Source organism: Ictalurus punctatus, chromosome 14 (genome assembly GCF_001660625.3).
Source record: "Ictalurus punctatus breed USDA103 chromosome 14, Coco_2.0, whole genome shotgun sequence".
NCBI classification, from domain to species: domain Eukaryota; kingdom Metazoa; phylum Chordata; class Actinopteri; order Siluriformes; family Ictaluridae; genus Ictalurus; species Ictalurus punctatus.
Window position 1 is genome coordinate 25,522,586 of NC_030429.2, and position 23,529 is coordinate 25,546,114.

At 42.2% G+C, this 23,529-nt stretch overlaps 1 protein-coding gene across 2 annotated transcripts; it reads right to left on the reverse strand.

Moving 5' to 3' along the window:
• Positions 1–808: 808 nt before the first annotated feature.
• fhl3b (four and a half LIM domains 3b) lies at positions 809–22,094 on the reverse strand. Of its 2 annotated transcripts, none has more exons than XM_017484553.3 (6): positions 20,979–21,085; positions 12,030–12,208; positions 7,968–8,142; positions 6,028–6,197; positions 5,656–5,842; positions 809–4,955 (listed from the first exon to the last, which is right to left on the reverse strand). In XM_017484553.3, exons 2-6 carry the CDS (start codon positions 12,183–12,185, stop codon positions 4,810–4,812), a joined length of 834 nt encoding a protein of 277 aa, XP_017340042.1. In that variant the 5' UTR covers positions 12,186–12,208; positions 20,979–21,085; the 3' UTR covers positions 809–4,809.
• Positions 22,095–23,529: the final 1,435 nt, after the last annotated feature.

A 23,529-nucleotide genomic window follows, 5' to 3' on the forward strand; every position in this document is an offset into this window, starting at 1 on the left:
GTTGAAATGTTTGAAATGGTTTGTCTTTTCATAACTTCTGTCGCATCTAACGAACGAATGAACCTTCTACTTTCCTCATTGGTCGCTCTAAAAACCCAAACATATCCAATCTTTAAGTTTTATACACCATAGAAATTTGTGAGCTTAATCACACACATTTCTGTCACGGTACTTCAAGCAGGATCGTAGGCTAGCTAGTAGATTTGTAAAAAAAAATATAAATAAATAAATAAAACCATTAAACAATTCAAAGTCGTTAGACGCGAACAAACCATGTACAACAAAACGTCAAATAAAGTTAAAATTCGCTAAAGCGAGTAATCATTTGAGCGCTACGACAACCATAACAAGCTGCGTATACTCGTAAACAGAAGCCGGCTGAGAGTTCGTCCGCCAGGTTTTGGGTTTTTTTCCAGCTGAGAAAACATGACGTCATTTCCAGTAAGGAAACATAGTGTAGTGAGCATCGACGCTCCATGGTTTTTCCAGTGCATTATGGGAGTTTTCTTAAAAGGGCGCGAACATCCCGGTGCACTGGAAAGGATTCTGCGATTGAGACAGCCCTCAAAATGGCCGACTCTGATCAGCGCCCTGCCTGGTGAACCAGGGAGCCGATCGAGACGCACCCCGGACCTTGTTTCAGAATTTCATCCAACCCCAAATCCCCCCCTCCCCTCCCCCACCCTCGACCGCTGTATTATCACATACACATCCTTCTTCCTTTTGAAGAGAACGATACCTGAGACACGGCGTCACACGTTTTCCTAATATGTTCTCTAACACAGGACTGAAGAAAAACACAATTCCGTAGAGTTCACACTCGTTTTATTGTATACGCATGCCGTACAATATAATTCAACACAACGCGACACAATACGGTACAGCACAAAGCCATTTCATTACATGCAGGAGCAAGCTTCACTTCCTGACAGCTTTTAGATTAGATTTACATTCTTAAATGTGCGCATATTTGATATGTTTCGTTTATATTATAGTTCAAATAAATGGATTTAAATGCCGGCATTAAAGCACTGAATCTCACAACCTCGAGTAAAGCATCTACATTTAAAAATGCCATAAAACGTGCCTGTCCTTCCACGTACGTGTATACGTGGTGTTTATCTAACGTAGATTAGAATAAGTTCCTGCATTGTTTTACTTTGTTGTGTATTTAATAGTGCCTGTTCTTGTGTTGTTACGGTGGTCCCAGAGACACGAGGTTTCTATTAGAATGTTGGGATAAACGTGTAACCCGTCCACGCGGACACGACGTTAGACTTTAAAGCTAAATTGTAGGACCGACGGACACGGACGAGCGGGACTGCTGGTGAAGTGGCGCGACATAATGTCTGAAGAATACATCCGTGAAGCCGTTCACGTTACATCCCTGAAGTGGTCCCAATGATCATGTTGCTACGGAAACCCCGTTTCGACTACAGTGAAAAATAATAATGAATAAAAAGGTCATTGCGACTTTATTTCCCGCATTTACGAGTTGAAATCTCGCAATTCTGATTTACTTTCTCGCAATTTTGAGCTTGAATCTCGCAGTTCTGATTTGCTTTGTCACAATTTTGAGTTTAAATCTCACAATTCTGTATTTTTTTTTTCCCCTCGCAATTTTGACATTTTCCCCGCAGTTACGAGTTTAAATCTCGCAATTCCGAAAGAATGTCATCGGAAAAGAAATTGCGGGAAATAAAGCCGGTAATGCGATAGAGAGTCGCAACCGTGAGAAACAAAGTCGCAACCGTGAGACGTAAAACCTATAAACCGCCTTATTTATTTATTTATTTAGTTTCCTCCGAGGGCGGGAACGGGATTCCACGCGTTCCAGAATAGAATGAATAAATAAGAAATATTTGAAATCAATAAACTACGAGTTGGATGAAGAGAGCTATCACTGTGTTTCTATTGTGATTTCCTTTCAATGGAAAGTGTTGGCAGAACTAGCTATACATTACCAGAACGAGATAGCTAACTAATTATGGCGTCATTTTAGCAAGCTGGAGTCTTTTCTCAGTAATTCGTCGGACAGAAACGTGACATTGCCCTTTACACTGTCTCTATAGGACGCTTAACAGCTACGTGCTAGCGAGCTCTAAATGGTTAACTTTAGTCAAATGACAGAAATAGCTAGCTAGCTTCTCAGTTAGCTACTCCATCAAGAACCCCTCAGTGTAATGCTATCCAGCTAACTATGTTTCAGACCTTGTTTCTAGCTAACACTACTAGCTCTTTATGTTTAGCTAAGATACTTTAATGGCTGGCTAGCTGATTTATTAGCAGGCTAATGCAAGCTGGCTTACTTTAGTAAACATTTTGGAATGAATTTCAATTATTAGCGATCATCAGTCTAAAGAAAAATAACAGTGTAATATACTAAATAAACCAGCGTTACATCTAAAGCCTAAAGCAATAGCTATACATTACTGTCGTAGATAACTAGCTAATTATGATGTAACTTTAGCTATCTAGCTTCACATTTCGCTAGCTAAACACACGTAACATCTTATTTTTTTTAACGCCATGTTTAGCCACTCCACTGACAGCGCCTCAGTGTAATGCTAGCCAGCTAACTGCATTTCATTTGTTGTTTCTAGCTAGCTAGCTAGCTGTTCATGTTTACCTAACATTGCTAACTGTCTCATAATGCTAGCTAGCATTTTTTTTTTTATTAGAAAGCTAACATACTTTTGTAAAGAGTTTCATGAAAACATTTTACAATGAATTTTCGTTTAGCTAACCGTTATCCCTCAGCAAGATAGTGTTGTTTAAAAACAAACAAAAAAATGAAGTAGTGATATATTAATAGGTTAGCTAGCTAGCTCAACACCGGAACTTGGGGTCCTCAGGAGACACACATAACCTACAGGTCACTTACAATACGAACACGCATGTGAATCTTTAAGGTGGAATAAAACGAGGTGGATTTGAGCAGTAAGGCTTGTAACGTGAACGCAGGTTCGGATGACGACGACGTCGACACGTGGCTTGTGAGAATTTCTTCGGTAATCAGTAATCAGTGGCACGTTACAAACACTCAAGGCTCATTTACAGGCTGAAATACGCACAACTCGAGAGGAGAGCATTAAGACTGCACTCGTTCGTGACTGAAATGTTGGAATGTGGTTCTTCACGCTCAGCAAGACTCAAAGCAGGTTACGTAACTCGGGTGAAAACGGTATTTGACGCATATATTTGTTCAGGTGAAATGCTTAGATGTGGAACGTGATAAGGACATCTGAAATACATGTAACGTTCTGCTGAACTGATATACTACATGGTAACGTCATGCAAAAATCAAGCGCTGGAACATTTCCGAAAAGGGGGGAGGGGCCGCCATCTTTAAATACTTTGAGGTCTTTACTAAAACTACTTTCAAGTTCATTTTTAGATGAGGTCTGTCAAATATAGATAGCCCTCATCTCTAAATCGTATGAATCGTGACTGAATGTTCATGCTTCTCAGAGAGGAAAGCACGCGAGCTTGTTTAGCAGTCCGTGCTGAGTATAACCGCAGGATAATTGTAGCTAAACGGTGTATTTTCTTAGTAATTAATCAACACCTCTGAGGGAAAAGTTGACGTTGCTGATGATCTGGTGTCATTTCAACTGTTGCTGTTTGCTGTCTACATTGTCTCTAACAGAAGCGTGCTAGTCTTCAGCTAGCATATGCTTGGCGTCCTTGATTCGCAGTTGCCTAGCAACAGTGTTCTCACAACTTCATCTAAAATGTGTCTTTCCATGACGGAAATACGACTTAATGAGCTCCAGGGTCAACACATCATAAGTGTTTTGTTTGCAAACTAACAATGCTAGGTGCGTGTGTGTGTGTGTGTGTGTGTGTGTTTTAATATATAGCTGATAAACCGTTACAGTTTGGAAATGATGACGTGGCTTTTACTGTCGTACATCTGATCTAGGTTTATAAACACGTAAAACTAGTTAAAATAGTAGTAAGAGTGAAACAGTTTATGTGTCAACACTCGAGTCTGAAAGGATTTAAGAAGGGAATAGAAAAAGAGTAATATATATATATATATATATACATACATTTAAGTTGTTTAATAAGCGTCTAAAATCTTACAGAAGGATCCTTCGTTTACCTTTATACTCATTTAATCTTGTTTGAATATAGTCGAATTTGCAACAAAACAGCTAAACGTCTAGTTCAGTCTTTGTAACCGTTAGTCAAATTTACATCATCGTATCCTCTGATTTATTCAATAGCAGCCAAAAAAGTGTTCAAATATTCCGTTACCATAACAACCATGGTTTTGCTTATCAATGAAACGTATAATATTAGCTAACTTAGCTAGTCAGAACACCGGGTTCTATATTAAACCTTTCTCGTTACTCTTTGGTTAATTTGCATATCACACGTGATTGGCCAAGCTTATTTCGTGACATCGCTGGTTAAACTCGTGCGTAGCCACGCCCCCGAATCGGGTTTATCCCCGAGAACTGAGGACGTCTTTGTTTTTAAGAAGAAACTGGTGAAAACTTTGGATCATAGGAGCCGTAACAGAACATTTCATTTTCCCAGAATAAGTCACCGGTGTTAGGTGGCATTTCATTTCGCTCTTTTAAATGTAAAAAACAAAAGAAAAACAACAACAAACAAACAAACAAACAAACAAAAAACCAAAACGTGAGTGATGTCATCGTGAATGATTATTATACCGTGAATGATTTATTCTACACAAACACTGCTTTAAAATAATAAACAAATAAACAAATTTCACACACACACGCACACGTGCATGCGCGCGCACACACACACACACACACACACAGAATCCGTGTTTCAGTTGGTGCAGTCTTTGCACAGGATCTTTGAGCCGCTTGGGAAAAATCCGGCTCCGACCAGAGAGACGGAGCATTCGGAGCACTTAAAGCACGACTGATGCCACTGACGGTCCTCGAAGGAAACATACTTCCCATCACCGAAACCTGAGAGAGAGAGAGAGAGAGAGAGAGAGAGAGACAGGGAGAGAGAGAGATGGAGAGAGAGAGAGCGAGACAGAGAGAGAGAGATGAAGAGAGAGAGAGATGGAGAGAGAGAGAAAGATAGAGAGAGAGAGAGATGAAGAGAGACAGAGAGAGAGAGAGAGATGAAAGAGAGAGAGAAAGACAGAGAGAGAGATGAAGAGAGAGAGAGAGATGAAGAGAGAGAGAGAGAGAGAGAGAGAGAGAGAGAGAGAGGGAGAGAGAGAGAGAGAGAGAGAGAGAGAGAGAGAGAGGGAGAGAGAGAGAGAGAGAGAGAGAGAGAGGGAGAGAGAGAGAGAGAGAGATGAAAGAGAGAGAGAAAGACAGAGAGAGAGATGAAGAGAGAGAGAGATGAAGAGAGAGAGAGGGAGAGAGAGAGAGAGAGAGAGAACAGTGTTTTGGAGTGAGATAATGGAGAGAGAGAGAGAGAGAGAGAGAGAGAGAGAGAGAAATTCATGATCAGTAGCAGGCACACAGAGGCATGCAGGTCCGGTATAGACCTACCTTTCTATAGTCAAACACACGCTCAGAGCTTTTCATAACCACACACACACACACACTCACACACACACACACACACACACACTCACACACACACACACACACACACACACACGCACACACACACACACACACACACGCACACACACACACACTCACACACCTGTGATGGCCTTGTTGCAGGCGGTGCATTTCTGTGCATACAGGCAGCTGAAGCACTTGACGCAGTAGGGTTTCTCCCCCTGAGAGGTGAAGGGCTGACCGGCCAGCTGCATCTTACAGCCCGTGCACAGGAAACACTCCCTGTGCCACGGCTCGTCCCGGTACGTCACCCCACCCTGCAGCAAGATCTGAAACACACACACACACACACACACACACACACACACACACACACACACACACACAGACAGACACAGAGTAAGAAATAGCTGGTAAATGAATGGGTACCTGATAGGTACTTATATTTATGTAAACGTAGGTGTAAGTGTGTGTGGTGTGTGTGTGTGTGTGTGTGTGTGTGTGTGTGTGTGACCTGTTTGCAGTGGCTGCAGCGGGGAGCGAAGCGTCTCTCGTAGCAGGGCACACAGTAATACTCGTCCTTATCAGGGATAAATGACTGCGAACCCAGAGACTGCTGACACACACGACACACAAAACACTCCTCGTGCCAGGTAGAACCCCCGTACTCCAGCTTCCTCAATCCTGAGACGGGACGCGGGGAGAAACACATTCACAGGAAGAAAGAAAGAAAGAACGAACGAGAGTTTATCACTAATACTTCAGGACTTGACATTATAATAGCCTTTTATTGAAAGCTTTAGACAGAAAGAGCGAACAAAAGGTGATCACTAATACTCTACGACTGGACATTTACCGATAAAGAAAGAAAAAAGAAAATCCTTTTTTAACATGATAGTAACCTTATTTTGAAGCCTTCAGAAAGAAAGAAAGAAAGAAAGAATGAAAGTTTATCACTAATACTAACTAATACATTTGACATTTATTGAAAAAGGATGGAAAAATATATCTTTTTATAAAAAGGGGGAAATATATCTTTTTTTAACATTATAATAGCCTTTTTTTTTCTCTCTCGAATGTTTAAGACAGAAAGAAAGAAAGAAAGTCAGAAAGATCAAGAACACTCCTAACTCTCCTAATAAAGAATCTTACACCTACGGAAGGTGGAGTATGTGCGCAGCCTCTATAAATACATGTCCTGCTCATTCCATTCGTATTTACTCCACTGATAAAGTCTGCTCTGGAGAGTGTCACCTCTCACACAGGAAGTGATGTAATAGTAGATGTGATGCCCATGTATGGCTATTGAATACTGCACAAACAGATCGCCTGATCTTCACCATGCATTTCTATCATCATCATCATCATCATCATCATCATCTCTGTCTTTACAGCAATAACCCGGTTTTGAAGATGACAGACAGACAGACAGACAGACAGACAGACAGACAGAGAGAGAGATAAATAGGGTGAATTCCTGCCTCACACTCAGTGATCCTGAGACAGGCTCGGCATCCACCGCGACCCTGACCAGAATAAAGCACCCACTGATTAATGAGTGAAATGAAAAGAGAAATGAACAAAAACGAGGAAGAAAGAAAAAAAAAAGAAAACATAGAACAAGACAGAAAGAATGAAAATGGTGAGAGAGAGAATAAAAACTATATAGAAAAGCGAAATAATCAAATAAAACTGCGGAAAAAAGTCATAAAAGAAAGAAAGAAAGAAAGAAAGAAAGAAGGAAAATAGAAAGACAGAAAGTAAACAACCAAACAAAAGCGCAGAGGAAGAAATAGTAGTTGGAAACAAAAACAAATACAAAACAAAACAAAAACAAATACAAAGAAAGAAAAATATCGAAAAGAAAAGAAGTAAAAGAAAGATTGAAAGAATTGAAAAGAAAGAAATCAATAGCCAGTGAGGCAGAGAAAGAAAGAAAGAAAATAGAAAGACAAATAAATGAAATATGTTGGAATGAGATGTAAAGAAAGAAAGACAGAAAGATGACGGTCTCACACACGCACTCAGACAATTAGTCAGAACACTTTTCTGTGCGTATGTGTGAAATGATGAAACTGATACTGCAGTGTGACTCATGTGCTTACAGGTGTGGACCTGAGACATGGGACAGAGACAGGACATCCAGTCTGTCTGTCTGTCTGTCTCTCTCTCTAATGTGTCATGCTAGTCATCACATGTTCGTGTATCAGTTGAGAGTAACGCCATCCCCGTGGGCAGACGAGTGCGGCTCTGCAAGTCGATCCGGTCCTAATCACGCTGTCCCACCTGAGTCATGGAAACTCCTCATACCTCATCTGTCTGTCTGCGTGGTGAACTTACGTAACACCAACCACCGGTATTCTGATCAAAGAACACGCAGAATCTTTACCCTGCCCCCCATCTGTAACGGTACCTCCCTGCACGAGCCACCGGGCCAGCTGTTGCGTTACGTACCTGGCATGAAGGCCTTGTTGCAGGCCACACATTTGGAGGAGAACTCGCTGCAGTAGCAGTCGTTACACAGAAGAGCTTCGTCCTGGCAGGTGAAAGGTTCATCGGCAAGCGAACGATTGCAGCGGGAGCAGTGGAAACACTCCTCGTGGTAGTGGTGGTCATCGTAGTACAACTCCTATACACACACAGAACACACTTATGGCCCTTATCCACTGAAAAGTATTACTCAGCTTGGCCGTGCAGATGTGTTGGCTCCTCTTGAGGTTCTCGGTCCGGCTCTTAAGCTTTTCCACATTTTGTAATGGTACAACCTGCAACTGAATTGGAATTACAGGCTATATGTCATGAATCTACACACAATGACCCTTTACACTGAAGTGACGGGAAAACCAATATAGTTTGCGAAATTATTCACGAATAAGAAAAGCATATCTGGTTGCATAACTATAGATCCTTGTTGTTGTGAAACACCTGAATTAGGCCGCCATCAAAAGTTAAAAGAGGGGATTAGTCAGAGAAGCAACCAAGAGGCTTAGGAGCTGAGAGATCCACATCTCTCTGAGAACACAATCCTCATAGTGAAGCATGGTGGTGGTAGTGGCGTTGTGTTATGGCGATTCTTTTCACCAGCAGCGACTAAGAAACTGGTCAGGGTTGAAGATGGATTGAACCAAATACAAAGAAGAAAACCTGTTCCAGCCTTCAAGAGAGTTTATACCGGGGCAAAGCTTAATTTTCCAACATGACAGTGACTCTAAACCAGGGTGTCCGATCTTCTCCGCGAAGGGCCGGTGTGGGTGCAGGTTTTCATTTAAATCAAGCAGGAGCCACACCTGATTCCACCTGTTTAATGAGCTGTCATTCAGTAGACTCAGGTGTGGCTTCTCCTTGGTTGGAATGAAAGCCTGCACCCACACCGGCCCTTTCCCGATACGATCGGGCACACCCCAGTTCTAATCATACTGACAATACTACACTGGAGCGGTTCAAAACCGAGTACCTGAATGGCCCAGTCAAAGCCCAGACCTCAATCTGATTGAGAAAGCTGTGACGAGACCGCATGACAACGGTCTTCGTCCAATCTAACAGAGCCCGGGTAATTCTGTCAAGAAAAAATGGGCAAAAAAAAAAAAATCAGGATCCAGATGTGTAAAGCTGATAAAGACACATCCAGGAAGACTTACAGAGGTGGGTCTACCAAATATTGATCCAGAGGGTGAATACTTTCGCAACCAAGCAATTTATTCTTTTATTATTTATATTGTGTCGCAATGATTGGGTAAATCAGCTGGTAAAAAGTAACTCCATTTCAGTTCCAGGTTGTAACACTACAAAATGTGGAAAAGTCCAAGGGGGCAAAGCACCGTATGCACACTCACCGGCTCGCAGTGCAGAACTGACAGTGGCATGGTGGATCACCGTGTTTCTGTGGACATCCCTCTCCAAAGATTTCTCCAGAGCCAGTGTTGTGTACACATCGATCGTGCTCCACGTTTTCATGTTTGCATGAAACACTCTGAACATTCAACGAAGAGGTGTTACCTCTAAAAGATCTTGTATTTGTTTGTGTATGCACAGCTGGTCGGGTGATCGTGAGATGGGCTCACCACATCTCCCAAAAGGCACTATGCTTTATTTAGAATGTTTGAGAGCAAAGACTAATTTTCCATTTGCAATTATCACAGAAGTATAGGATGACGGGGGGAGGGGAAGCAGCCCTTAAATAACCAAGGAGGTCCAGAGTGAAAGACAAAGAAAGATTTAAATGATACTTAGTCTAAACATCTGATTCTTTTGCCGACAATGCTCAAAGTCAAGCCTGGAAACTGACCAGGTGTCAATGGTTTATGTTTCACAATGACAGGGAGTGGGGTGTTGTGAAATAAATATCGATATAGAGCGCAGACACCGTGAAAATGCAAGTGAGTCACAAATAAGTGAATAAAGAAAGGTATGAAAGTGAACATTGTGGACTAAAAAGTAAAGAAAGACCACTGTGTTACCAAGTTTTCAAAGGTAAGGGTACAGCCCAAAATGTAACTATAGCTAATTAAACTGTAGTTTTCGTCACTGTAACCAATCAGAACACAGTTCCCACTCCTAATGCCCCTGTAACCAATCAGAACACAGTATCCACCACTAACGCCCCTGTAACCAATCAGAACACTGTATCCACCACTAACGCCCCTGTAACCAATCAGAACACAGTATCCACCACTAATGCCCCTGTAACCAATCAGACCACTGTATCCACCACTAATGCCCCTGTAACCAATCAGAACACAGTATCCACCACTAATGTCACTGTAACCAATCAGAACACAGTATCCACCACTAACGCCCCTGTAACCAATCAGAACACTGTATCCACCACTAACGCCCCCGTAACCAATCAGAACACTGTATCCACCACTAATGCCCCTGTAACCAATCAGAACACAGTATCCACCACTAATGTCACTGTAACCAATCAGAACACAGTATCCACCACTAATGTCACTGTAACCAATCAGAACACTGTATCCACCACTAATGCCCCTGTAACCAATCAGAACACTGTATCCACCACTAATGCCCCTGTAACCAATCAGAACACAGTATCCGCCACTAATGCCCCTGTAACCGATCAGAACACAGTATCCGCCACTAATGCCCCTGTAACCAATCAGAACACAGTATCCACCACTAATGCCCCTGTAACCAATCAGAACACTGTATCCACCACTAACGCCCCTGTAACCAATCAGAACACAGTATCCACCACTAATGCCCCTGTAACCATTCAGAACACAGTATCCACCACTAACGCCCCTGTAACCAATCAGAACACTGTATCCACCACTAATGCCCCTGTAACCAATCAGAACACAGTATCCACCACTAATGTCACTGTAACCAATCAGAACACTGTATCCACCACTAATGTCACTGTAACCAATCAGAACACTGTATCCACCACTAATGCCCCTGTAACCAATCAGACCACTGTATCCACCACTAACGCCCCTGTAACCAATCAGAACACTGTATCCACCACTAATGCCCCTGTAACCAATCAGAACACAGTATCCACCACTAATGTCACTGTAACCAATCAGAACACTGTATCCACCACTAATGCCCCTGTAACCAATCAGAACACTGTATCCACCACTAATGCCCCTGTAACCAATCAGAACACAGTATCCACCACTAATGTCACTGTAACCAATCAGAACACAGTATCCACCACTAATGTCACTGTAACCAATCAGAACACAGTTCCCACTCCTAATGCCCCTGTAACCAATCAGAACACAGTATCCACCACTAACGCCCCTGTAACCAATCCGAACACAGTATCCACCACTAATGCCCCTGTAACCAATCAGAACACTGTATCCACCACTAATGCCCCTGTAACCAATCAGAACACAGTATCCACCACTAACGCCCCTGTAACCAATCAGAACACAGTATCCACCACTAACGCCTCTGTAACCAATCAGAACACTGTATCCACCACTAACGCCCCTGTAACCAATCAGAACACAGTATCCACCACTAATGCCCCTGTAACCAATCAGACCACTGTATCCACCACTAACGCCCCTGTAACCAATCAGAACACTGTATCCACCACTAACGCCCCTGTAACCAATCAGAACACAGTATCCACCACTAACGCCCCTGTAACCAATCAGAACACAGTTCCCACACAAAAGGCAATTGTAATCAATCACAAAACGTTGAATTAACATTATGGCTCCATTTCTAGAATAATTTCCAATTTGTTATTTGTTATTCATCTTCAGTGAATGTAAAATGTATTTGATGAAGTTTAAAACAAACATTAAATAAATTTACACAGACATTTATTGTGTTGATATGATAAATTATCGCCGTTACTTCTGTCTAATTGTACTCGAGTGCATTCCTAACAGTCAGAAGCTCTGCACAAGATAAACTGTATTTATATCATGACGCCATGGCATAATCCTCCAAAGTGTGAATTAAATCAACACAAGGCTGTACTGACCTAAACACACACACACACACACACACACACACACACACACTGACCCGTGAGTTGTGTCCGATGAGCTCTTTGCAGCCCTGGCAGGTGTTGGCGTAGAGACGATCGTAGCAGGGGACGCAGTGAGGGACGTCGTCCACCTGGATGTACTTTCTCCCGTACAGAGACTCCTTACAGTTCTCACAGTTAAACTGGTCACTCATCCTGATCCACGTTCACTCACAACCTGTAACACACACACACACACACACACACACACACACACACACACACACACACATCAAAATCTCAGCCACCGGGTAGTGATATGTTCAGGTGCTCCATTTATAACCAATAAATGACCAATTCAGTTCAGTTTAACTCGTATAGCATTTAAACAAAGGACACTGGCACAAAGCTGCTTTACAGAAAGATATAAATTCCGGATATAAATTTAAAATTTATGCCTAATGAGCAAGCCAGAGGAGAAGGTGGTGAGGAAAAACTCCCTGAGATGACATGAGGAAGAAACCTTCAGAGGAACCCGTCCTCATCTGGGTGACACCGGATATAATAAACCTTATAAGGCTGCTAATAATGTCTGTAGTCAAAGCTTTTTGTGTGAAAACACGATAAAGTGGAATTATATAATGCATACTTTGCAAATTGGTTGCATGGTGGTGGTAGCACCGCTGCTGTCCAGTCCTGACCTGTTTACTGTCTGTGTGGAGTTTCTCACTTTCTCCCGGTTCTCTGGACCGACTTCACTAAATTACCCTGTGATGGACTGGTATCGCATTCAGGGCGTATTCCCACCTCGCTCTCAGTATGATTACCTTGCAAATCAGAGTGCATTACCATAAAGAAACCACAGAAGGTGAGGCTTGACTTGTGTGCACTTATATAATATCTATCTATCTATCTATCTATCTATATATATATATATATATATATAATAGCCTGCCATCAGGAACAACTTTGGGGTTCAGTGTCTTGCCCGAGGTCACTCTGGCACGTGAAGAGGATCGAACTGCCAACACTGCGATTAGTAAACAACCTGCTCTACCACCAGAGCCACAGCCGCCTCATATAGCCGTTAAGTGTAGTGCTAGCTACCGTTATAGTCAGTAAAATGGTTAGACATCATACCTCTGCTAATGCTAATATGGGTAACAAACTGTACTTGTTTTCATATTGAAAACAATAAAGGCAAGATGTGAGGTAAAATGATCTGAAAACATGGCCAAAGCACCGAACTAGCATCAGTCCCAAAGCTCACGTGTAGCACTCTACCGTCCTATTCTCCTGTATCATACTACACTATACGTAGCTGCTACGCAATAAGTCCTAACCGGGTTTCGGAAAACTGCGATCATTCATTCCCGTGTCTTGTTTTGTTTTTTCTTCCCGATCCTTTGTTTGATCTTTTCCGCGTTCCGGTACTATTTACTTCGACTGACTTTTCAGGGACGTTTTATTCGTACTCGGTCTTAGTGCTCCTTTATTTATCTTCTTCTTCTGGCACGAATTCAGCCTCGTACATGGCACCCGCTATTTAAACAGCTGGACTGGATTGTGCCTCGCTCGTAAGTCACTTGGAATAAAAGCATCTGCCAAGCGAATAAACGTGAATGTAAACGTGATCGGTACAGCTGTTCGAGTCATGTAAACCATGAGAAAATCAGATGGCAGTATGTGTGTGTGTGTGTGTGTGTGTGTGTTTCCCTCCAGTGATGTTCGCTGTCACACTGCCTGTAAAGAAAAGACGGGCACAAATAAACAGCAGGAAGTTCAGATTGCCAGATGTAGAGATTGAGAGTCTGGGAGAGACGCAAAAGAAATGCGGAGAATGTAGAAACTGTTGACCTAAACTATTTCCTAATTACATACACATACAAAACATCGTCTCCACAGCTATCTATAGCAAATTAAAACAGAGCCTGTGAGTGCCCTGAACTCTCTCTCTCTCTCTCTCTCTGTGTGTGTGTGTGTGTGTGTGTGTGTTGCAAATGCACTCTGAGAGCTTTCAGCTTCCAGACAAAGACCCAAATGATGAACAGACCTCTTTCTGTCCTTCCTTTTTGTTTTCTTTCCAAACTCTTGACATTTCGGTTCGGTGTCACTCCGAGCTGGCAGAATGGAAACACAGCGCAGAGTGCCACGGAGGAAGAAAGAAAGAAGAGAAGAGAAGGGGAAAAAAAAAGCCCTCTTTCTTCCATAACCTTTTTAAAAGCTGTAAGAGCGGGGTAATAAATCTTCCTAAATGGTGCACACAGGTGTAAGAGCTTTCCTTTATTGCTTACACAGCGCTCTCGGAACTATAAACCGACGTGACAACGGTGTGGACGCTGTCGCCATTACCAAGTACCACCGTATAAGAGAACATAACATTACAGGCGGCATCCGGAAGAGCGCCACCGTCTTTATATATATCATCATGCGGCGTGTCTCGCACGTGTCTTCGCACCCGTGACACCAATAAAACACGCTGATTGCGCGGTACGTTTTGTTACAGTTTACGTTCGGTTTTCGGGTGCGGATCCGTGATATCGTTCAGCAGGCTTGATAGACTTCAGCAAAATTTCCAGCCGAAGTACATCTAAAAAATAACCAGACACCTGAAACGGGCTGAAGAAATTGGAAAAGTGAGACATTTTCCCTCAGCATTTGTGCGAGGAAACATATTTCAGGTGTGAATCCTGCACCGAGCGAGCTCTATTGTTGGAGTTGCAGTTCCCATTTCTGACCACTAGGTGCAATAATGAGTACACACGTCGACGTCTAGAGAGACAAGCGAATCAACAGAACATGGACTTATATCTCAAATAGTAATGTTGCTTGTTTTTAATTGTTGGCGAGTCTACTCTAAAGAGGTCATTATTAGTATTTCGACGGAGTTGTGTACGAGGACTTTATGATGACTTGCTGAATGGCTGATCTAAACGGTGGATGAACCGCCACCAGTGGAGACTACGCAACACCAATGATTGCACGCTCTACTGCCAGGAGCTGCTGTTATAGAAGATTAATCAACACCTTCCGACCATATAGGAGTTAAGGTTCCAGTATGCAAATCACGCAACACCGGTTTATAAGGAAAGTGGGCGGGGCATATAGTGTAGGTAGTGGTGGTGGGGGATTTTTTTTTTTTTTATTTCAATTTGCATATTCATACAGTGCACTTCTGGGATTTATTTCCGTTGGTTAATGAAGTTTAACCGCCAAAGATAAACACTACTGTACAGAACTGAGCACTTTATTAGGAACACTACACTAACACTGGGTAGGGCCCGCGTTTGCAGCCTCAATTATTCATGGCATGGATTCCACAAGATGTCGTAAAGATTCCTTTGAGATTCTGGACGCGATTTAATCTCGCAGTTCCTGAGGATTTTTCAGGCGCACTTTCATTCCGCCAAGCTCCCGTTCTACTACGTTCCAAAGATGATCACCCGGATTCAGATCCGGCGATTGGGAAGGCCGCTGAAGAACACCGAACTCACCGCCATGCTCGTGGAACCAGGTTCCCGCTGCTGTAACGTTCATGTGATCAATAAAGACTCGTTATCATTAGATGCTGTTCTGCTCAGCACAAGTTACTGTAGCCTTTCTGTCAGCTCCACCCAGTCTGGCCTTTCTCCGTCGACCCTGTCGCATCAAACAAGGCGTCCGCGTCTGCAGAACCGCCGCTCGCCGGATGTTTTCTCTTTACTGCACCATTCTGAGTAAATGCTGTGTGGAGATCAGCAGTTATACTCAAACCAGGACAACCATGCCACGGTCAAAATCACGCCGAGCACATTCGTGATACGGTATATTTGTCATATTCCCACCCCTGCTCGAAATATTACTCTCGTCTTTCTACTGCGTAAAGTTTTTTTATTGTTGTTGTTGTTTATGATGTTCCACAGGGTGACTCTGACCGTGTCACAGTGTATTACTATAGCGCAACGCATTGTTGGGGTTTCTGTCCAGCTCAGTGATTTGATCATTGTTATGCACTTATTCCATGTAGAATCGGAGCAGGAAGGAGGTGTGTGTTGTGGTTTCGCTCCGTTTAGTGCAGGAGAGGCTCTGGTGGTTAAGAGTGTTTAATGGTGTGTAAGAGCAGCATAAAGTCATCCATCTCTGAATGCAGCCACTGTTTCAGCTGGAGAGTGTTAAACTCTCTCTCTCTCTCTCTCTCTCTCTCTCGCTCGCTCGCTCTCTCTCTCTCTCTCTCTCGCTCTCTCTCACTTCACCTTAATTCACTCTGAAAACTCTTCCCCGTCTGAAGTGCACGTTAAACACAGCGCGGTGTCCAGGTGTTTATTCCGATTTCAGAAAGAGCCGGAGTATATTTTTAGTTTCTCTAAAGGAAATCTCTGCACTCTTTTTCCTGTGTTCTACAGCGCCAAGCCATGTGTAAATCTTTCACTAATGTGCTTCTTGGAGTGTGTACACTGGCGAGTCTCTCTCTCTCTCTCTCTCACACACACACACACACACACACACACACACGTATGTGTGTCTTTGAAATTGTCATATAACGTGTTATGGTAAATAGTGTGTGTGTTTATGTGTGTGTGTGTGTGTGTGTGTGTTTATGTGTGTGTGTGTAAGTATGTATGTGTGTGTGTGTGTTTATGTATGTGTATGTGTGTATTTATGTGTGTGTGTGTGTGTGTTTATGTGTGTGTGTAAGTATGTATGTGTGTGTGTGTGTTTATGTGTGTGTGTTTATGTATGTGTGTATGTGTGTATTTATGTGTGTGTGTGTGTATGTGTGTGTGTGTTTATGTGTGTGTGTGTAAGTATGTATGTGTGTGTGTGTTTATGTGTGTGTGTGTGTGTTTATGTATGTGTGTATTTGTGTGTGTATGTGTGTATTTATGTGTGTGTGTGTGTGTGTATGTGTGTGCGTGTGTGTTTATGTTTGTGTGTGTGTTTATGTGTGTGTGTGTGTGTTTATGTTTATGTGTGTGTATATGTGTGTGTGTGTGTGTGTGTGTGTGTGTGTGTGTGTGTGTGTGTGTGTGTGTGTGTCCTCTCAGCCTGTATATAAAACATGACAAACATTAAAAAAGTGCAGACACGACGAGCTCGACAGGTTTTCACTCTGTGTTCCTTCCTTACTCGTCACACAAGAACCGGAAAGGATGAGTGTTAATGATGCGTGAAGGAGTGTGTGTGTGTGTGTGTGTGTGTGTGTGTGTGTGTGTGTGTGTGTGTGTGTGTGCGTGTGTTCTATTTGCAAACACTTGCTGTGGTCAGTGTGGTGTGATCTCATGCACAGAAACAAGAAGAAAACCCTCCAAACACACCGTTTTCCTCCTCAGTCACACTCTGAATGTGAAAAATAAAATCGAAGGTTTCGAGGCAGAACAGTCTTGACTTTAGTTTATGTTTAAATTCGGGGTCATGACCTCATCGTATTCAGCTTCACTGTTCCGTCTCGGTGTAAAATGCGAGTTCTGGATCCTTCCACAAAGCGACAGAGGAAAAAAAACACGCCACCGCACGCTAAATATTTCCCATACGCCAACAGCTCTGCTAAACGAAACGTTCTGTGTCTTGTTTACGCCGCCGTGTTCGTGCTCTTTAACGACGCGTTTGCAGGAGGCAAGTGGAAACTATTTACGTCTTGGCTCGTGGGCCGCAAAGAAAAAGTGACATCATGCACTGTGGAAATGTGGGAGAGCAGAAGAAGAGGGGAGCGGGGCTGGGCGCACACAAAATGTCACCTGTGAACTGCTGGTTTGTGTCACGTTTAAACTCGCCGTGTAAACAGTAACGGTAACGTCCCCGACGTCTCGGGCGACTAACCAACCTCAAGCGCCGACTCTCGGATCCGGAAGAGGCCTCTTTCAGATTCAGGTGAATGAGAGTGGCTAATAAGACAAAAAATGTGTCCTATCACGATACTTCACTCTGTTCACTTCACACACTGTAACGTTTCGTTACGCTGAGGTTTGCTAACGAAGTCCCAGCAAAGCAGGAGCAGCGTAAACAAACAAATACACAAATAACAGGACAAAAATAACCTCCTGAAGTTAATGTTAGCTGAGTATCTCATATCAGACATAAATCCAACTCCAAGCAGGGGCTTCATCTGCCCAAACAGGGGCTTCATCTGCCCAAGCAGGGGCTTCATTTGCCCAAGCAGGGGCTTCATCTGCCCAAGCAGGGGCTTCATCTGCCCAAACAGGAGCTTCATCTGCCCAAGCAGGGGCTTCATCTGCCCAAGCAGGGGCTTCATCTGCCCAAACAGGGGCTTCATCTGCCCAAACAGGAGCTTCATCTGCCCAAGCAGGGGCTTCATCTGCCCAAGCAGGGGCTTCATCTGCCCAAACAGGGGCTTCATCTGCCCAAGCAGGAGCTTCATCTGCCCAAGCAGGGGCTTCATCTGCCCAAGCATGAGCTTCATCTGCCCAAACAGGAGCTTCATCTGCCCAAGCAGGGGCTTCATCTGCCCAAGCAGGGGCTTCATCTGCCCAAGCAGGGGCTTCATCTGCCCAAACAGGAGCTTCATCTGCCCAAGCAGGGGCTTCATCTGCCCAAGCAGGGGCTTCATCTGCCCAAACAGGAGCTTCATCTGCCCAAGCAGGAGCTTCATCTGCCCAAACAGGGGCTTCATCTGCCCAAGCAGAGGCTTCATCTGCCCAAACAGGAGCTTCATCTGCCCAAGCAGGGGCTTCATCTGCCCAAGCAGGGGCTTCATTTGACTAAGCAGGGACTTTATCTTCAGAAACAGAGGCTCTGTCTGCCAAAATGTGCTCAGGTGCTTCATGTGGCCAAAGAAGGGGCTTTATCAACCCAGGCATTCAGCCATTTTTCGTCCCAGCTCAGGGCTTTGATCAGTGTGCTGGAACTACACCGTGTAAACTGTGGAAAGTCTGCTTAGCTTCACACACTTGTGCTGTGTAGTTAGTGTATTCAGTGTGTAGTTGTTTATACTGTCCTGTGTGTTTATCGTACTCCGCGCGACGTGTTTTACTTGCTTTGCACTCTGGTGTTGTCTTACACGGTTGTTATTTGCACCGCACGCGTGTTGAAGCCGCTGTATTGTGTTGCATCCCGAAGGCGCCTGTGTTATTTGGTCATTAGTCCAGGGCTAGCGTAGCAGCTGAGGCTTTCTGGTATGTTGTGGTGAAGATGATACAGTCCTGCCTGTACCATGTTCATCTCTGAGGTTGTGTTTAACTGGGAGTGGATGAAATGGTGGAATGCCGGTTACCCGCATAACTGTAGCCCTTAGCGTACATGCCTCAGAGCCTCAGAGTTGACACGGCTTCCAGAAAGATCCTCGGACTCAAGCCAAACACGACAGTACAAAAACGGAGCGGAAAAAAACCAGAAGTTTGTTTAAATTGCACCAAATATTTCACGTCAGTGGATTCGGTAGTTTACTGGAGGTAATAAAGTTAATCCATCGTTAATCCCGACTGATCGCGTGTTATGTTTTAAGCCGTGAGTTACGAGTTCTCCTCAGGGAAAAGATACATTTCGAACAGTGACGTGAACTGATCAGATTACAGGACAATTTTCCTAACAATGTCCCCACTTTTGGCATCAGAAACTCGTCTATGAATGTAGACATGTTATGAAATATAATGATCTGTAAGCATGCACTTTTATGCATGTTATTAGCTCCGGTGGCGCCTACAGGGCATCACGTTTTCTCCATTGGATGGCATGTCATCATGATTTCTGGCATGTAAGGGAGCCTACAGGGCACTACAGCACATATTAGTCACTGGAAAGCCACCCTAGAGAGTGCATCACCATGTTTTCTCGCAAGTACCAGAGCCTACAGGGCATTGCATCACATATCCACCATTGGAAGGCATGTAATAATGACTTCACGCACATAATGGAGCCTATAGGGCACTACATCACATATTATTCACTGGAAAGCCACCCTAGAGGGCATGCCACTGGGTTTTCTCGCCAGTAGCGGAGCCTACTGGGCACTACATCACATATCCGCCACTGGACGGGCACCCTACAGGGCATGTCATTGTGTTTCCGCACACATAGGTAAGCCTATAAAGCCCTATATAAGATATTCTCCAATGGAAAGGAACCCCAGAGGGGATTTCTCAGATGTAAAAGCACCCTAGATTGCACTGCATCACATTTTCCCCGCCCAGAGCAGCATCCCTGAGGGCACTCCATCATGTTTAAGTAAAGCAAGGGAGCCTATAGGGCACTACATCATGTTTCCTTGCACACAGGGAAGTCAATAGGGCACTACATAAGATATTCTCCACTGGAACAGCACCATAGACAAGTGCACCCTAGATGGCACTTCTTCAAATTTTCTCACTCAGATCAGCATCCTAGAGGGCACTTCATCATTATTAAGTAAAGTTGGGAAACCTATAGGACACTACATAACATATACTCCAGTGGAAAGACACCCTTCATCATGCTTTCTCGCAAGTATGGGCACCCTAGATGATGCTTCATCACATTTTCTCGCACGCAGCAGCATCCTAGAGGGCACTTCATCATGTTTAAGTAAAGTAGGGAAGTCTATAGGGCACTTAATCATGTTTTCTCACACATAGTGCAACCCATAAGCGCACTTCATCACTTTTTTCCATTTAAAGGGCAGCCACTAGGGCACTTCATCAAGCTTTCTACACTGTAACGGCACCCCAGAGGGCATTTTATATACCATAAGGGTACCCCAGAGGGTTATTTTGACCATTGGGGCACAAAGGGGTCCACCAGTACAAAGCAATGACTCTGGAGACGTCCATAAATGTTAAATAAATGTCTCCTTACAGAAGTTTTGTGTGTGTGTGTTAAATAACAATACATTTCTAATCCATTAATTATTAAGCTTGGATTATGTGAGCGTACAAGTCCACGTGTAGGTCTCTTGGAGCCCCTGAAGGTTCACAAACAGTCCTGGCTATCAGCAAACTGTTTCCATAACACTTTGGCTTGATATTTAGCCATTTGGAATTTTGGTTCATATATATATATATATGAAATATCACTTTTACTTCATAGCTCAAAATACTGACCGGGCGTTTGTGATTTAGTCAGATCCACTCAGCGCTCAGACGAACTGCAGCTGGAAGACACTGTGGGCGAATGTGAGAAAGTGGAGACGGGAAGAGAAAAGAGGAAGCCGCAGAAAATTCCATGGACAGAAATAACTGGCTTTTTTCCTGCTTATTGTGTGACTACACACAGACTCGGGTCGTGATAATATCGCACGGGTGTCAAATACATCAGAGTCAATGCACTTAACTTCCACAGAGTCGCTGAGGGGTCGATTGGGTTTACAAATGAAACAAGATGAGAAAGATCTGGTTTGGTTAATATCTAACAGATAGATCTGCTCAGATACGGTCATGCTCACATTTTTTTGCTGAGAAAAGATCTAGTTTATTTAGATTTGATATTTTGTAATGTAACTATACACATACAGAATGACATTAAAAAACTGGTGTTCAGAGAGGAAAAGGAAGGGAAGCGGACAAGACAGAGGGGAAATGAGGCTGGGTTATGTGTTTAATAATGAGCACACAAGACTTTTTCCTGCAGTTTAGACCTCTTTTGTGAAGGACATGCCGTGGAGATATAGGAGGTTTTCTTGAACAGTTCATGTAGGGTAATACTGTGTTAGTCACAGCAAAGCATAATAAAAAAATATGACTTAGAAATACAGGCTAAGACGATACTTTACATTACATTACATCGCTTTACTTGACAGCTTTTACTATTAAATTATTCTTCTATAATTCTTTCAAAAGGCTTTACAACATGACACACATATTAATTTACATCGCTTTAGTCTGCACCACATCAAAAGATTTTTCACTGTTTAAATAAAAGCATGCACATTTTTTTAAAAACACAAGCATATCTATAACAAACAGTTTATTATTTATTATATGTGTTTACTTTGGTGCGCGTGCACCTTGGTAAATAAAAAAGAAAATAAGAAAAAGAAAGTAAAAACAGTTGCAAAAGGTTCAGTTGTGTAACTGCAGTGAAAGAAATGTGTAAGAGTTTCCACCTTGATGTTAAAAATGATCAAATATATAAATATATGAATAAATATGTATATATTCTTACCGTTTTCTCTGTAAATCTCCGGGTGTATCAGGTCGCGCGCGCGACTCTGTCTCAGTGAGGTATAAAACTCCGCGCGCTGAAAAGTGGTCCAAGTTACCACGGAAACAGTGGGCGGTGACGCCGCTGTAAAGCCCCGCCCACAACAGGAAACGCCAAATCTTGGCCACGAACGCACAGCTCCAGGAAACGACTTCTTTAATAAAGTTTAACAAATGATAATAACAATATTATTATTAGTAATTATTAGCCCATAATTATTAGCTTTCTTTCAGAATGAGATTTTCTAAAACTTATGTTTATAGTCTTTATTTTTTTGTATATATATATTTTTAATGAATTATATATGATGTATTGTTTGTTATTAATGATATAAATTCACTAAAATATATTTATTCAATTTTTTAAATGAAAATAATTATTTTAAACAATTGAATTTATTGTTATTGTTATTATTATTATTATTATTATTATTATAAGCAGAAGTAGTAGAATTGAATCTGATTAGACATTTTTCGACATCCTGTTTTGAATGTTATTTTTGTAAAGATGTATATGTGTGTGTATGTATATTATATATATATATATATATATATATATATATATATATATATATATATATATATATATATATATATACTACGCTACATCACATGACACATGATGCCAAACATAGCATATTACACACTCGTTTTATGGAATATATTACAGATATGAACACACTTTGCATTTTGTTTTGTATTATTTAGTATAACAATTGAACAGTTTAAAAAAAAAATCATAATTTTGATGCTAATTATTGTAAAACTCTTGTTACTGATTGGTAACAGTATCAGTGTGTATCAGTCTGTAGTAACTTGGGGAAATATCACAGTCAGCGCTATAATAAATGTATTATAATGTAAACCTATATATATATATATATATATATATATATATATATATATATATATATATATATATATATATATATATATATATTCCTGTTTCTACACAATTCAAAATCATTCACATTTAAGTGCGATGATGTTTTGGTAAGATATAAGTTGTTAAAAATCTGATTAAATCATAAAATAAATAAATAAATAAAAACACTGAACAAATGAACCGGTTTATTCAAAAATGCACTTTTTAAATGTGTTGTAAACATCTTCCCTAACTTTCACCAGTCGTTATCAATCTGAGCTGCTTCATGCCAAAGTGTCCTCATTGGCCATGCTTTCATGAAAGTGTGTTAATTAGGCATTTCTGTCCTCAAAAAGCACAAATCAGGGACCAGGACTGAATACTCGCACACATAATGTGTCCTGAATGATGTACACTATGTATGACACCTAGCGGCAACTGCATAGCATTACAGTCTGATTTTATAATCATTTATTATTAATCTACAACAACTGTTGAAATATATATTTTCCCATCCAAGTTTTAAGTTTGCCCAAAAGTATATGGACACCTGACCATCACAGCTAGATGACTGTACGCTTGTTGGAG